This window comes from Myotis lucifugus, unplaced genomic scaffold (assembly GCF_000147115.1).
Source record: "Myotis lucifugus unplaced genomic scaffold, Myoluc2.0 scaffold_250, whole genome shotgun sequence".
Lineage (NCBI taxonomy): Eukaryota > Metazoa > Chordata > Mammalia > Chiroptera > Vespertilionidae > Myotis > Myotis lucifugus.
The window spans coordinates 1,650,959-1,667,970 of record NW_005871298.1 but is presented as its reverse complement, the minus strand read 5'-3'; the positions used below and the strand labels follow the sequence as shown (position 1 = coordinate 1,667,970).

At 47.8% G+C, this 17,012-nt stretch overlaps 1 protein-coding gene across 1 annotated transcript in view; it reads left to right on the top strand.

Annotated features, from left to right (window-relative positions):
* The first annotated feature begins 20 nt into the window (after positions 1-20).
* Positions 21-17,012, top strand: part of NFRKB (nuclear factor related to kappaB binding protein) — a 31,060-nt gene continuing 14,068 nt past the window's right edge. Inside the window, 14 exon segments of the mRNA XM_014464437.2 lie at positions 21-133; positions 1,074-1,210; positions 2,347-2,502; positions 4,763-4,927; positions 4,930-4,966; positions 9,038-9,165; positions 9,989-10,163; positions 10,655-10,792; positions 11,950-12,023; positions 13,276-13,360; positions 13,962-14,142; positions 14,390-14,498; positions 14,919-15,045; positions 15,267-15,332. Of these exon segments, the coding sequence (XP_014319923.1) occupies positions 2,368-2,502; positions 4,763-4,927; positions 4,930-4,966; positions 9,038-9,165; positions 9,989-10,163; positions 10,655-10,792; positions 11,950-12,023; positions 13,276-13,360; positions 13,962-14,142; positions 14,390-14,498; positions 14,919-15,045; positions 15,267-15,332 (1,420 nt within the window). The 5' untranslated portion in view covers positions 21-133; positions 1,074-1,210; positions 2,347-2,367.

Genomic DNA, 17,012 nt, shown 5'->3' with positions numbered 1-17,012 from the left:
CCAAGGCCCCGCCCCTTCCCCCGCCCGAGCCCGGAGGCGTGCACGCATAGAGACGCCTTGCGAGGGCGAGCGCGTCCTGGAGCCCGCGGGCCGAGGATCGCAGCGGGCAACGAGGCCCGCGCTTGCGGCCGAGGTGAGGGCGGGCCCTAGGCGGCCACAGGGTTAAGTCGTTGCGGGGGAGCGGAGGGAGGGAGGTGCTGGGGTCTCCGAGGATCGCTGCTCCGGTGGGCATGTGGCGGGGAGCGGGCTTGTGGGAGCTAGCGGCCCGGGTGGGAGGGGGTTAGGGTTGGGGCGGAGGGGCCTGGGCGCCGAGGTGCAGATTGGAAGGGCGGGACCTGGGCCTCGGACTGGGGCGGGGTTGGCTAGGGGAGGCTTTGCAGCAGGGGCGAGGGATCTGGAGCCGGGGGTGGCCCCGGAAGGAGCCTAAGGTTTAGCTTGTTTGGGGGCGGGGGGAAGGGGGGGTCGGTTAGCCCTGGTGCAGAGGAAAGGCCATTGGGAGAGGCCTTTCTGGTCTAGTAAAGAGGTCCAGACGCCACAAGACTTAGAAGTCCTCGGCTTCCGGGGTGCCAACCCCAGGCAGCTGCCTGCTTTTTGTATTTGGAGAGCCTATTTAGAATAGCAGCAGGGCAAAGGTTGCCCCTGGGTAAGATTCAGTTCAGCTCCACGTCCACCGAATTGCAGACACTTGTGCGCAAGTTGGGAAACAGGTGATCCCCCTGAGAGTCAGGTGGGACGCTGGCTTTGCAGCTCTTACCCAGCTGCATGTTCCTGCTTTTAAATGAGGACTTGATCCTCAGCATCAGGTTGCATCTACATTTTTTTTTCTATTTCAAAGGTTTGTTAAACACATATGTCTTGTGCTTGCTCACCTGCTTCAGTCATTTAGCGCAGGGGATGTTCAGGGTATTGTAATGCACCGTGGCTGGCGGGGTACACAGCTGATTGGTTCCACACTAACCCATCCGCTGGGTCTCAGATAGGTCTGAAATCGCTTCAAGATAACTTGAAATAATTTAGTGGGGAGGTGCTCGTTTTAATAGTCAATTTACAGGTTTGCCGTTTTATCGTTTGAGAATTTCAGAATGAGAAGTCATTGCATTACTACGTTACGTGACTGCGTTAGGTCACGGAAACTCATCCATCTAGAGATTATTCATTGCAGGAATCCAGGATTGGTCCAACTACCCTTCGTCAATTGACACCTGGTGAGGTAAGATTTGTCCAGAGTCACTGAGATGAGAAGTTTGGTGTTTTGGTTTGTAGTCTGTTTTGTTTTGTTTTTTCTTTCCATTTTACTGTGCTTGTTATTGCTAGCCCGTTTGGTAGGAATAGGAAATAGAGCATGGACTTAGCCAGTGTTCTTCGAGTGATGGAGTTCAGGCTCCTTGTTCCTGAGAGCTTTGTTCAATCCGGTGGCCGCTGCTTTACATGGATTCTAGCCCTCAGCCTTGTGAAATGTTTTAATATGTACTTTTCTAAAGGTGGCCAGCTGTGTTCAGTTATTACAGGAAGGAGAAAAATAGCATTACATTTACATGGTTATAAAAATCGGATGGACTGACTGAAGGTGGGTTGGCCTCCACGTTACAGATGGTCACGGTCAGGGTCTTGGAGCCTCTGGAGTTTATTTGGATCAATAAAGCCATTATAAAATGCTCCCTTTTCATGATTTAAATTGGAAGTTTAGATAGGGTGTATTGTGTATAGTGTTAAGAAATGGCTCTGCAGCCAGGCAGACCTGAGCCTCAGTCCTATCCCTGGGGTTAGGCGAGTTACTTATCTACTTTGTCCTTGTTTTACTGTCTGTAGAATAGATGTAATAACCCCGTCTTTCACAGTTGTAAGAAGTAAATGAGATCTATGAAAAGCCCTGGCAGCTGGTAGGCCCTCATTAAATAACGTATTGTTAGTGTCTGAGCTTTATTAGTTAGTCTGTGTGAATTTTCTTTTGTGGAAGAACAAAGACTTAATTGCTAAAAAAAACCATTGTTAAATTATGTTATAGTGGAGATACTATTGGCCTGGGAAGTCTAGAAGTCTAAATTACGCGCTCTGCTGATCCGTTCAGCGAGTCTCCTTTTGGTTATGTGTAAAGTGAAGTTAGAAAATCTATAAGTTTGGGAGTTAGAGAGGTCTGATAAATTTGAAAGTTAGATGAATATGGAGTGGTGGGAGGGAGGGAGAAAAGCTGTTCAGCTGTAGTTAGGGTGTGAAGATAAGGGATTAGAGTGGATTTGAGATGGAATATTTTCTGGCCACAATATTTTCTGAAGGAGTGTGTCCACCAGGTCCCCCGGATTTCTGCCTTTCTGTCTCAAGGTATGACTGCCTGTTGTGTTTGTCTAGATTCCCCGGGGAACATAAAAAATGGATTCCTTGGACCATATGCTGACGGACCCCCTGGAACTGGGTCCGTGTGGAGACGGCCATGGTGCACGGATTATGGAGGACTGCCTCCTGGGGGACACCAGGGTTAGTCTGCCCGAGGACCTTCTGGAGGATGTGAGTTATGTCATCACCATCTTTTCCTCTCTCAGCTTCCCCGCAGCCACTGTTCTAATCCTTTTTGTGCTACCTTCTGTTTCATTTTCTGCACTGCAGCCAGAATGATCGCTGTCTTTTTTTGTTGAGAGTCTATTTAATATTCTGAGTAAGGAAGAAATTATAAGCTACATTCTGCATGTTTAATAACTTGATACTATGTTATAAAGCCCTATTTTTTTTTAAATATACATTTTATTGATTTTTTACAGAGAGGAAGGGAGAGGGACAGAGAGTTAGAAACATCAATGAGAGAGAAACATCTATCAGCTGCCTCCTGCACAACCCCTACTAGGGATGTGCCCGCAACTCAGGTACATGCCCTTGACCGGAATCGAACCTGGGACCCTTGAGTCCGCAGGCCGACGCTCCATCCACTGAGCCAAACCGGTTAGGGCATAAAGCCCTATTTTTAACAAGTTAATTTTCAGCGATGAACAAGAAGTTTTTTAAAGAGGAGGATTATGTGTATGTTTACATTACATGGATTACCCATGTTGTGATTCATGAAACCAAACCCCAACATGCCCTCTCTGGCTATAAGGAGCCAGCTCGTCAGTTATTAGAGTGCGCCCTGGGAAAGCATGTCAGCGTGCCATGACCACTTTCACCGGCGGGCGCTGTGATCATCATTGTTACGGTGGCTGCCAGTTATTAAGTGCTTAGTATGTGGAAGACGCTAGGTGCTGAAACACCTGTTTTCTCTGTCTTGGTTTATTTTGCATATTTCAAACATAGGTGCAGCGTCATAAAGCTGACATTCATCTGAGCATCATCCAGTTTTAGGAGATAATTTCATTTAGTCACATTTGGTTCAGATTTCTCTTTCATAATTCGTCAGGCATTTTAGATGAAATTAAAGCCGCCACTCTGCCCTTGTCTTATCCCCTCTCTCACCTGAAGTAACAACCACCGAAGTTGCTGTAGATCCTTCCATGTTTCCTTTGCATGCTCTTTCAAGTAAATCTCCTGTGTCACTCCGTCAGCAAACACTTGTTTCATTAAGCACCTACTTTATGCCAGACACTGAGATGCTGGGAATGAAGTGGTGAGCACCAACAGGTTTGCAGGGGAAGATGTTGGACACGGAGGTGCTTTGGTGCACTCATGCTGAGACAGTTGAGGGCTCCCCATTGCCCAAAGGGTAAAGGCACAAGTACTGAGCATGCTCATAGGTCCCTTGTTCCTCCTGCTGGCTGCTCCCCCTCTCCTTCCCTGTCCTTGTGCCAGCCACATGTTGCCTGAATTTTTTTTCTTCTTGGGTTTTCAACCCTTTTGCCTCAATCTTTTTTTCTTTTCCTTATCATCTCTCACTGTCTTTAAAAAATACATATTTATTTATTGATTTCAGACAGGGAGAGGGAGAGAGCAATAGAAACATCAATGATCAGAGAGAATCATTGATCGGCTGCCTCCTGTGTGCCCCACACGGGATTGAGCCCACAACCCGGGCATATGCCCTGGCCTGGGAGTTGAACCGTGACCTCCTGGTTCATAGGTCGACGTTCAACCACTGAGCCATGCCGGCCGGACATCCCTCACTATCGTAAATGTCACTTCCGCTGGTAGGTGTTCTCTGAAACCTTCAGTCTGGGAGGTGTGCTTCTCCTGTGTGCTCATAGGTAAACTTCTTAAGCTGCGTTGTAATTGCTTGTGTAATATTTCCCACAACCAGACAATATGTCTGCAGTACTAGTCTGTCTTAGTACATAGCACATAGGAGATGTCCAGTATGTGATTGTTGAGCTGAAAATGAGCTCCATCCCGCCGCTTCTCACTCTCAGCAGGTGACCTCAACTCCTCAAGTTCTCTCCTCCGTGTTAACTTTTTCCTGCCACTCTCTTCGCTGAACTTGGATGTCTGCCATCATGTCCCCTGCTGGCAGAAATGGTTCCCAGATAGGGGTCTCTCTACTGAGACTGTTTTCCTCTGGATTACTCACTGTTGGTATAAGACTTTGGTTTGGCCCTAACCAGTTTGCTCAGTGATAGAGTTGAGAATTGAGTAAAGATCAGTAGAATTTTAGTTTGTTTAAAAACACTGAAAGCTTGCACGGTGGTAGTGGTTGCACAACTGTGAACGTACTTAGTGCTACTGAACCGTACAGTTAAAAATGGATAAAATGGGAAGTTTTATGTCATACGTGTTTTATCACTCACACACAGAAAACTTAGAAACCTCTTTCTCTCGGTGACTTTCCTCCTGCTTCCCCTCGTTCCAGCCGGAGATATTCTTCGAGGTGGTCAGCCTCTCAACGTGGCAGGAGGTGTTGAGTGACTCGCAGCGGCAACACCTCCAGCAGTTCCTGCCCCGCGTCCCCGAGGACAGTGCTGAGCAGCAGAACCAGCTGCTCCTGGCCCTGTTCAGGGGCGAGAAACTTCCGCTTCGGGGAACCCTCTGCACATCGCCCAGAAGCTCTTCCGAGGTGCGTAGCTCAGCAGGCTTTCGAGAGGAGTGGGAGGTGGGGACGAATTCAGTTATGTGCAGGTCTTTGTTTCAGTCTGTTTGTTTCTATGTACAGACTAGAGGCCCGATGCATGAAATTCGTGCACGAGCAGGCCTTCCTTCCCCCGGCTGCCGGCACCGGCTTCCTTCCAGGACCCGGGCTTCCCTCCGGCCACTGGCAGGCACCTGGGACCTGGGTTTCCCTCGCAGTTCGGCTTCATCCGGAAGGTTGTCCGGAAGGTCATCCGGTCTAATTAGCATATTACGCTTTTATTATTATAGATACCGACTCAGCAGACTGGTCTTGTGCAACACTTGCTGCCTACGCCATTCTTTTTATTTTAAACTTACATAGGAAATATATAAATCATAAGTGGATTGCTCAATGATTTGTTATAATATGAACTCAGCTGTGTAAAACAGCCACCCACCCAGATCAAGAAATTAAACATTACCAACATCGCCCTGGCCGGTGTGACTCAGTAGTTAGAGTGTCAGCCCGAGCCCTAAAGGGTCATAAGTTCGATTTCCGTTCAAGGGCATGTGCCTGGGTTGCAGGTTGATCCCCAGCCTCGGTTGGGGCACTTGCGGGGGGCAACCAGTCGATGTTTTTTTCTCTCTCTTCCCTCCCTCCCTTCCACTTCCTAAAAATCAATGGAAAAATACCCTTGGGTGAGGATTAACAAAAATAAATTAAAATACCAGCATTTTATAGGCACCTTTATGACTAGTCTTTAAATAATTTTTAGTAATAGTTTACCATTTGCATTATTACATATATGTATGTGTATGTATGTGTGTGTCTGAATTACATACACTTTCTGTAGAAAGCATGATACTACCCGCCAACCCCTTTAGCATCTATGTATCTCTTAACAAGGACATTCTCTCACGCAATCACAGTCCTGTTAGCACACCCAAGACATTGTACATTGAGCAAAAAATTTATCACAGGGTATCCCACATGCAAATTGTCTCAGTTCCCAATTGGCCTTTATAGTTGCCTCTTAAATCCAGGACCAATTCAAGGCTCATGCCTTGTGTTTGGATCTCATGTTTGCTTCCTGAATCTAGGGCCCTCTGCCTTTTTCCTGCCTTGTCTTTGAAAACACTGACAGTTTTTGAAGAGCCAAGGACACTTGACTTGTAAAACATCCTGTTTTCTGGGGAATTGTCTTCTTGTTTTCTCATGATTAGGTTTGGGTTAAACATTTTTGCTGAGACCGAGAACACACTATGGGAAATGTTATTTCTTCCCACTGTCGTCTCAGAAGGCAGGCGATGTCTGTTTTTCCGTTGTTGGTGATGCCGTGTGTGAGCCCTTGTTTAAGGATGTCTGCCAGACCTACTGATTGTAAGGGACCTTTTTTCATTATATAAGAAGCAATCTGTGGGGTGATGCTTTGGGACCACGGGATACTCTTTTTTCTTTTAAAACAATATATATTTATTATAGAGAAATTAGAAATATAGATAATCAAGGGAGAAAATAAAATCACTCTTAATCCTACCACCCAGACATAACCGTATTTAATGTTATGTGAACAACGTAGAGAAATGGAAATGCTTTATTTTTTTGAGGGGTTGGGGGGTATGTTTATTTTTTTTCGGGACCACATGATACTCTTTATTTCCCAAAAGCCCTTGTTTTACTTTGGTTTTAGCACCCAATAGTGATTCTTTCCTGAATGAATCATTACATTGGGGATTGTAAGACGCTTTGGAGCTGCTCTAAGTCACAGTTTTCTCTCTGTCCTGTAGAGGGGAGCAGAGGAAGCCGCTTCTGCTCCCCCTTGCTGGGGTGAGGCTGCTTGGCAGGAGGCCCTGAAAGGGCAGTGCATCTCCCGTCTCCCGGGGTTTTGTTGAACTGACTCACTTGACAGCTGAGAAGCCTGGCGGGAACAGGCTTGTTCAGACCTTCCATTACCTTAAGGCAGCGGTTCTCAACCTGTGGGTCTCGACCCCTTTGGGGGTCGAACGCCCTTTCACAGGGGTTCCCTAAGACCATCGGAAAACACATATTGAATATATAATTACATATTGTTTTTGTGATCGATCACTATGCTTTAATTATGTTCAATTTGTAACAATGAAAATACATCCTGCATATCAGATATTTACATGACGATTCATAACAGTAGCAACATTACAGTTATGAAGTAGCAACGAAAATAATTTTATGGTTGGGGTCACCACAACATGAGGAACTGTATTAAAGGGTCGCGGCATTAGGAAGGTTGAGAACCACTGCTTTAAGGGCTTAAGGCTCGCGCTCTCTCCTTAGGTGGGTTGTTTGTGTGAAGAATTCCCCTCTGTGGTTGGCAGAGGTTTACTTCACTGAAACCCGGGGCCTCCGTGGGAGCTGCTTGGTTTTAGAGGGTCAAGTCAGGGACCTGTGTAATGTTACCACTGTCTTATTTTGCTGTCATGTTTCCCCCAAAACAGTAGGGTGGGCTGGTACGGTGCCCAGTTGCTCCCCTCCCCTGGCTCTGCTTCCTGTCCCAGCAGGTCTGAGCTTTCTCCCTCAAAAATGTATCCCAAGTCTCTCTTGCTTCCATTCATTTAACCACTATTTACTGATCGGCTACTTTGTGCCAGGCATTCTTTGTGGTTTGGAGATAGAGTAATGACCTTACATTCTAATAGAGAAAAATAGGTGATAAATAAGCAAATACTTATTGGTTTAAGTGCTACAAAGAATAAGAAAGGGTAATGTGCCCTAACTGGTTTGGCTCAGTGGATAGAGCATCGGCCTGCGGACTGAAAGGTCCCAGGTTTGGTTCCGGACAAGGGCATATACCTTGGTTGCGGACACATCCCCAGTAGGAGGTGTGCAGGAGGCAGCTGATTGATGTTTCTCATCAATGTTTCTAACTCTATCCCTCTCCCTTCCTCTCTGTAAAAAATCAATAAGATATATTAAAATAAAAGAAAGGGTAATGGGACTAGAGCGCTGGCAGGAGCTGATTTAGATTTGGTATTTGGGCAAGCCTTCTCCAGCGCGGTGACGTGAACAGAAACATTATGAAGGGAGGAAGAGCAAGCCATGAAAATATTGGTGTTAATAGGAAGCATTGCAGGCAGGGGAGCTTTAGATACAAAAGCCTTGAGAAAGTAGGGTATGTGGCCTATTCAGGAAACAGCATGGAGGCCAGTGGGGGTGGGGTAGAGTGAGCAAAAGGGGGACTGGTTGAAGGTGAGGCCACAGGTGGCATGAGATAGGCCATGAAGGGCCTTATAGGCCATCTGTAGAGTCTCGGCTTTTATTGAATGTGGAGGGAGACCGTGGGACCAAGCCACCATCCTCACACCTAGACCACTGCAGTCGTTTTTCTTTCACTCTTGCTCCCAGCCATGTCATTCTTCTGTTTTAAGCCTTCATTGCATTTAGGATAAAATCCACGCATGACCTAAAAGAAGCTTTTGTGGTCTGATCTCGGGTCACCTTCCCAGGTCATTTCGTGCCGCTCTCAGCTGCCACCTACTCTGCTTTAGTCTTCAGACATCTCCGTACGCCCCCTACTGGGGATTGAACCCACAACCTGGGCATGAGTCCTGACTGGGAATCGAACCGGCAACCTTTCGATGTATGGGACAACACCCAACCAACTTAGCCACACCAGCCAGGCATATATTCCAGTTTTTCATTTTGAAAACTTATAAGCACATAGAAAAGTTGAAAAATAATATAAAAAAAATGCATGTAACGTTCACCTATATTTATCAGTTGATATTTTGCTGCAGTTGCTTTAATCAGGCTTCAGTTTATGCGTCATTCCTTACAGATCCCTCTCCTGATTGAACTCTCCTTACCCTTCAGTTCTCTGGAGTTAACTTCCTTATAGTACTTGAGAGAGGTGACTGTTACTTATCTGTTTAGCTGTTTATTTGCTGTCTCTCCCACGGGACTGTAGGCTCCACATACACAAAGGTTTTCTCCTCCCCCGTCCCCAGTACTATGTATCCCAGTTTAGCAGAGTTGACCACATTTTCAGCACACATTAAATATTTGCTGACTGATGTATATATACTGTCCCTCTGTTCTTTTAAGATGGACACTTCAACCCTGAGGTGGTCAAGTATCGGCAGCTATGCTTCAAGTCACAGTACAAGCGGTACCTCAACTCCCAGCAGCAGTATTTCCATCGGCTGCTGAAGCAGATTCTGGCTTCCCGGAGTGTAAGTGATGTCGGGAACTGGAAGTAAAACGGGCAGTGAACGCACAGGTTTCATGACCTCAAGAAGTGGGCTCAGGTGTAAAATACGAAAGATCCCACTAAAGAAAAAAAAAATGCTACCAATTAAGCTATGATACAATTAAGCTATATTATTCTTTCTTATGTTCAACTTGAAGATGTACCCTGATTTCAGAGATGTTAAAACAGGGGAAAAGGTACCTCTTAAAATGGATGAAATATTGTAGCTCCAGTATTTACCACGATAAATGAACGGCTCTCAGCTCCATCATGGCTCGTTCAGGGAACCAGGCTGCTCTAGGGGAGGAGTGTGGGATACACGGGCCTCTGAGAGGCTTGAGGGGTATGCAGTGCGCCAACCTCAGTGCGCCCGGGGCTGGACCCGTCTGCCAATTCTTCGAGACAGTTCTGGCTTTCAGTGGTTTAAGCTTCAGTATGGAAATATTTGGGTCTCTAGTGCGGTGGTCGGCAAACTGAGGCCCCTTGAGTGTGGCTCTTCCACAAAATACCACGTGTGGGCGCGCACGTACAGTGTGATTGAAACTTCGTGGCCACACTCAAGGGGCCAAAGAGCCGCATGTGGCTCGGGAGCCGCAGTTTGCCGACCACTGCTCTAGTGTAATGAGTATTTGCCATGCAATAATCAAAATAGGCTGTTTTTATTGGGCATAATCACATACACATCATTTTTGTAACCTGGAGGGAAGGAATGGAACTTATTAAACAATGAAGAGAAGAGACTGTAGACTTAGAGGAGGTACCAGAACAAGCTTCAGTGCTGACGTGCTCCCGTCTGGCCTCCCTAGGACCTCCTGGAAATGGCCCGTCGGAGCGGCCCGGCCTTTTCCTTCCGGCAGAAGCGCCCTTCCCCGTCCCGCACCCCCGAGGAGCGGGAGTGGCGCACCCAGCAGCGCTACCTGAAGGTCTTGAGGGAAGTGAAGGAGGAGTGTGGTGACACGGCCCTGTCGTCCGATGAAGAGGGTGAGTGTCCTGGGCACTGGGAGTGGCTGAGGTGCTGGGTTTACTCCAGCAGCTTGTGTGGTTGGAGCCAGCGGTAGCCATTTATCTCCCCAGCAAAGAAGCCGTCCCGTTGTCTGTCGGGGGTGGGCGTTCCTGTTAGGTGGGGCCTGACTGCCTATCATTTTTACCTGTGATGGGTACTTGGCACTGGTTTAGGTGAGCTGGGCCCCTGCGTGGCAGGCTCTCCGCCGTGGGCCTGTCTGGTCCCCGTGTGCCCCTTGAGAGAACTGCTTTTCCCCCCACAGGAGAGTAGTAGTGGCTGTTGGCCTGCTGCAGTGCGACCCATCCCTGGTGAAGTCTCTTCCCGGAAGAGCCGTTTAAATGGCCTCAGTGCTCCAGCTCGCCTGGGGAAGGGTCAGGAAGGAATGGTGGAACCCTGGCCTCCCTGTTGTTGGCTTGCCCTTGTTGAACCCAAATGGCCACTTACCCAATCTCCCTATTGGAGTCCACAGCCACGTGGGATTTACAAGAAACATTTTCTTTTGAAGATCTCAGCTCATGGCTCCCGAGCTCCCCAGCGCGTTCTCCTAGCCCCGCGGTGCCCCTGCGGGTGGTGCCCACGCTTTCCACCACAGACATGAAAACTGCAGGTGAGGACTCAGCGGCTGCTGCTGCATTCTGGGAAATGGGCAGGTAGATTGGAGGACTCCCTTGGAGGGAGGTGGGGGCCAGGTTCTTACCTGCCAGGAAAGCAAAGCAGTGTTCCTTAGAACTGGAGACGTTTGGGTACAATTCCACTTTCTTACAAGTAGGTAGGCCTGCTTCCTTTGCTTTGGAATTTTTTCTTAGGAGCTAATCAGCTGGTATTTTGGGCTGAAGCAGAATCTTTTTTTTTTTATTTTTTTTTTTATTGCTTAAAGTATTACAAAGAGTATTACATATGTCTCCTTTTTTTTTTTCCCCCCGCATCGGTGAAATTAGAGAATCCCCTACCCCCCCAGTGTCTTAGAAAGAGAGGAAGGGGTATATGCATGCATACAAGTCCTTCGGTTGATCTGTTACCCCCCCGCCTCCTGCCCCCAACCCTCCCCGGCCTTCCCGCTGTAGTTTGACAGTCTGTTCGAGGCAGCTCTGCCTCTGTATTTATTTTTGTTCAAAAGTTTATTATGGTCTTTATTATCCATAAATGGGTGAGATCAGAATCTTAAAATAGCAGCACTAAGGGACATTTCAATGATAGAACAGAAGGGGTAACCAGGGCCATGGCAATTTCTCAGAACATCGGTGAAATTAGAGAAGGATTTATTTTTAATATGTTTTTATTGATTCGAGAAAGAGAGGAAGGGGAGAGAGAGGGAGATCAGTGTGAGAGAGAAACACTGGTTGGTGGCCGCCTGCATGCACCCTGACCGGGGATCAAGCCCGCCACCTGGGTATTTTCCCTGACCGGAATTGAACCGGTGACCTTTAGGTCCACAGGATGACACTCAACCAACTGAGCCACACCGGCCAGGGCAGAGAAGAATTTGAATTGGGATAGGAATCAAAGAAGAATGTTAAGAACCTTGAACGTGTTTTAGGAGCAGCTAAGTAAATGAGGTCATGGTTATTGACCAATGCATAGAAAAACTGAAGAGTTGACCCTGCGACAGTTTCAAGACCGATGGTACTTGTAGTACACAGCCCGCAGGAGGGAAGCTCAGAGAAATACCTTAGTTTTGAATATCACAGGTGACCAGAAAGATTTAAATGTCAGCATCACCTGGTGAATGACCTAGTGCATGTGGTTTGGTTCATTTCCTCTCAGATAAGATAGAACTGGGGGACAGTGACCTGAAGATCATGCTAAAGAAGCACCATGAGAAGCGGAAATATCAGCCGGTAAGAGCGGGGCCCGGCCGGTAAGAGCGGGGCCCGGGTGTGTGCTCATTAGTGGTCTTCAATGTCAAGCCTCTGGATTGGCTATTGTGAGGAACATACAGGTAGTCACCACCTTATTTCTGCTTCCTTTCCTTATCGTTAGAGGGCAGGACAACTATAGACGCTAGTTAACACGAAAGGTGTGAGAAGACACGTGCTTTGACTATTTTTATTTCTTTATATTTTTATTGATTTCAGAGAGGAAGGGAGAGGGTGAGAGAGAATCATTGATTGGCTGCCTCCTGCATGCCCCCTATTTCGGATCGAGCCTGCAGCCTAGGCATGTGCCTTGACTGGAATCGGACGTGGGACCCTTCAGTTCAGCGCTCTACCCACTGAGCCAAACCAGCTAGGGCCGTGCTTTGACTTTATATAAGGCACTTGGACAATAGTGTCTGATTTAATCTTTGCTCGAGACTGGTGTTGAATCATAGCCATTTAACCAGAGGGTCGGGAGCTTGCTCTTGGCCCTACAGCTACTCAGCGGCTGAGCCAAGGTCAGATCCTGTGCTCTGCCCGCTCTTTCCTGTTTCTAAGCTCCACCGAATCCAGGTGATGCCAGTGCAGCCACGCCAGAGAGCACAGTAGGACGAGGAGGCAGTTCGCCTAAGGCAGGTGGCGAGATGGGGAGACTCCCACAGTGGAAGTCAGAACCGACTGTCTTCCCCACCTGCTCTGTGGTCTTGGGCAAGTCCCTTAACTTCTCTGAGTCCCATTTTCAGACTGTAAACGGGTGGGGAACGTCCGGCCCTGGGGCCGTATAAGGCCCGCAAAATCATCTGGTCTGGCCCTGCCAAGGCATTAGGGGTGAGTTATTAAATGTTTGACCAAATATAGCAGGCTAATTTTTAAATTGCTAATTTTGTATGGCCCACGAATGAGGTTCTAAATATCCAAAAGGCCCTTGGCAGAAAAAAATGTTCCCCACCCTTGCTGTAAAATACAATTTTAACAAGACTATTTGAAGAGCACGCCAAGGTGAGGAATGTGAGAGAGCTTTATAAACTGCAAATGCCGTACAATAGAAAATTGGCCCTGGGTTCTCCTATGCCTCGTTATGAAGAGCAGTTTTTATGTTTGTAGTTTTAATTCAGCATGCTTTTCTTAGGTTGCACGTAACATCTATTTATCTGTTAGGTAAATTGCCAAAACCCCAAGCAGTTTTGGCTCCCTATTTGGGCCTCCGTAACAAATCTCTGGGTCTCGCATCTAGGATCACCCGGACCTTTTGACAGGGGACCTGACTCTCAATGACATCATGACTCGGGTCAACGCTGGCAGGAAAGGCTCTCTAGCAGGTAAGCGACGCCCTCAGTGGGCAGCCATCATCTGGCCGCGCTGCTAAATTCCGTGAACCCGTGTGCATGTTGAAAAATAGAGAAATCACAGCTTTCTTCTTGCTGAGAACCGTTTTTGGTTATTCCCTCTAGTGCAGCGGTTCTCAACCTGTGGGTCGCGACCCCTTTGGGGTTCAAACGACCCTTTCACAGGGGTCTCCTAAGACCATCGGAAAACACATATATAATTACATATTGTTTTTGTGATTAATCACTATGCTTTAATTATGTTCAATTTGTAACAATGAAATTGGGGGTCACCACAACATGAGGAACCGTATTAAAGGGTCGTGGCATTAGGAAGGTTGAGAACCACTGCTCTAGTGGATTTATAGGTGGAAAGTGAATATAGAATAAGAACAACAGATCATCGATGCCTGAATAACTGTTAAAGTTAATTTGTAAATCACTCTTGGGGTTTGGTAAACAAACCTGAATGTCTCGTTTTTGAGACTCTTCTTTCTCTTACTGGTGGGCCTGAGAAAATAAAGGCAGATGAGACCCCCGCACTCCCGGATATAGAAAATGCAGTTCGATGATTCGTGTTGCCTTTTCTTCGCAGCCCTCTATGACTTGGCTGTCCTTAAAAAAAAGGTTAAGGAAAAAGAGGAGCGGAAGAAGAAGAAAATAAAAGTGATCAAATCAGAAGCAGAGGACTTGGCTGAGCCCTTAAGCGGGACCGAAGGGATCCCGCCTCTCTCACAGGCTCCGTCTCCGTTGGCGGTGCCTGCCATCAAGGAGGAGTAAGTGAGCAACAGAGCTGACCGCGCGGGCGGAGGACGAGGCTGAAGGGTGACCCAGTACCGGTGCTGGGGGTGGCCTGGTTGGTGTTGAACCATAAGCCCAGGGTCCCGGGGTTCTACTCGAGCAAGTGCATAGTGTGGCCTTTGATTGAACTCTTTTGTGATTGACAGGAGGCTTGGAGGGCTTAGACCACTGAGGGATGTGTTCTTGGTCCTTTGCGTTCTTATATTTTTCCTCCTTCATTAGGCCTCTGGAAGACCTCAAGCCTTGCCTGGGAATCAATGAAATATCTTCCAGCTTCTTCTCTCTCCTCCTCGAGATCTTGCTGCTGGAGGGGCAGTCTAGCCTTCCTGTGGTAAGAGTTGTGGGAAAGTCAGATGTGAATCCGAGTTTTCAAATCGTAGGACATCTTAATGTTCTGTAGCAGGGGTGGGGAACCTATTTTTTTGCCAAGTGCCATTTGGATATTTATAACATACAAAATTATCGACTTAAAAGTAGCCTGCTATGTTTGGTCTAACATTTAGTTAACTCACCCCTCATGCCTTGGCAGGGCCAGACCTAATGATTTCTCGGGCCTTAGACAGCCCGCGGTCTGGACGTTCCCCACCCCGCTCTGCAGCTTGAGAAGAACTCTGGGTCGCTCCCAGGGCCCTGCGGCTGCCTTGCTGTGTGGCGTGGGCAGAGTGGACAGATCCACCCAGCTTGCTGTGGCCATCATGGAATGGCTGGTGTCGTACAGGACCCTGACTGTTCTGCCTTTGCTCTCCTGCAGCTGGAGGAGCGGGTGTTGGATTGGCAGTCCTCTCCGGCCAGCTCCCTCAATAGCTGGTTCTCTGCCGCCCCCAACTGGGCGGAGCTGGTGCTCCCAGCCCTGCAGTATCTTGCGGGAGAAAGCCGTGGTAAGGTGCTTCTTTCTGGAGGGTCAGTGTTCTCCCCCAACCCCCTTTGTCTAATTAATTCTCATAGCGAACCGCAGCTTTACTGGCTGAACCATCATGGCTTTGCACAGTGCCGGCCGTGGAGGCCTGGTTCTGTGAAACATTCAGACTCAGGGACGGTCGTTGTTCTGAGTTTCGCACTCGGACCTGGGTGGCTTGTTCATGGAGTCCATTTCTTGCAGCCGTGCCTTCCAGTTTCTCTCCATTCGTTGAATTCAAGGAGAAGACCCAGCAGTGGAAATTGCTTGGTAAGTGATTCATAGGACCTACCCGTGACGCTAGGCCTTCGTTCTCTCATTTCCTCCCCTCAGCTTCCTTTGCCTTCCAGTCGGTAAAGGGCAGTGTTAAATCTTACGCTGTTCAGTAGAAGACTCCTTCGGGATCCCTTTTGTACTCGGGGTCCGAATTTCACCTCCTCCGTCCCCTCCAGTGGATTTGGGCTCACGGGTTGGGGTGGAATAGCCCTTCGATGGAGGGCTGTTACGATGCACTCCGGTGCTGGCTAAATTTAAATGCGTTTATATTAATTGTGCTTACGGTTTTAGGTCAATTTGTAATGATGTAGTTATTTTTCTTTCCTAAAACTGGGACTTGCTATGGAGGATAATGTGCAGCAAGATGCCAGGCAGCTCCGAATAAGCAGCTTTTAAGGCACGGGGCCCTTGCTTTTGTTTTAAGTTTATAAAGTTCCACTTACTGTGTAAGCTGTGTAGCGTGCCCCTGAAGTAACTTGGTGACTGTTACCTGGTGATGGTGATGAGGAAAATCAGTGTTGGTTTCATGTTGAAATCCATGAACCTTTCTCTTTACTCTCTTGCACAGTCTATGAGGATATATATGGAGAGATGCAGTCGATCCGTCCATTACATTTGTTCAGCTTCTAGGCATCAGGCACTGTGTCAGGTGCTAGGGGGTATAATGGTTTGCAACAGTGATGGCGAACCTATGACACGCGTGTCAGAGGTGACACGTGAACTCATTTTTTTGGTTGATTTTTCTTTGTTAAATGGCATTTAAATATATAAAATATCAAAAATATAAGTCTTTGTTTTACTATGGTTGCAAAGATAAAAAAATTTCTATATGTGACATGGCACCAGAGTTAAGTTAGGGTTTTTCAAAATGCTGACACGCCGAGCTCAAAAGGTTCGCCATCACTGGTTTGCAAGTTACAGCCAGTGCGCTCCCCTCATGGGGGTTAAGGTTTGTTTGGGGAACAAATAGTCCTTCAAGTGAAATAACAGGCTTATCCATTCTGTAAGGAAAAGTCCCGAAAGGACAGAAGTTACAGTGAGGCGTTGGTGTGGTGTGGATCCGGGAGGACCTTCGTGGAGAAGCGATGCATGAGCAGAGATATCAGTGGTGATTGGGAGGAGGCCGGCCGATGGCAGGGAGGGCGTTCCAGGTGGAGGAGGCAGTGTCTCCGTGGTGCCAGGGAAGGTTCGGTTCAAAACGATCCCACAGCCTGTGCAGAGATGGAGATACTTGGATCTAAAATTTCAGAAGGTTTTAGGTGGAGAAGCCACAGGGCTTGGTATGACTTGGACGTGGGGGTGAAAGAAGAGTGCAGGCAAGCACCCCTTTGCTAGGTTTGTGTTTCGTGGCTGAAGGTGGTGTTTATGGAGGTGGGCGGCTGTGGAAGACGCTCGGACATGGGTGAGGGTGAAGGTCCTGCGTTTAGTTTGGGATGTGCTGAGTTTGAGCTGCCTTTGAGGCATCTGAGTGGAGGTACTGAACAGACAGTGGTATATATGGGTTTAGAACCCAGACCGGAGTCGAGGTAGAGAGCTGTTGGCATGTGTGTGTGTGTGTGTGTGTGTGTGTGGGTGTGTGTATGTGTGTGTTTTATTTAAAGTCAAAGGCCTAGGGGGAAGGGGCTAAACGAGGAAGAAAAAAGGGCCGAGGACTAAGCCTTGAGAGGGGGCGGA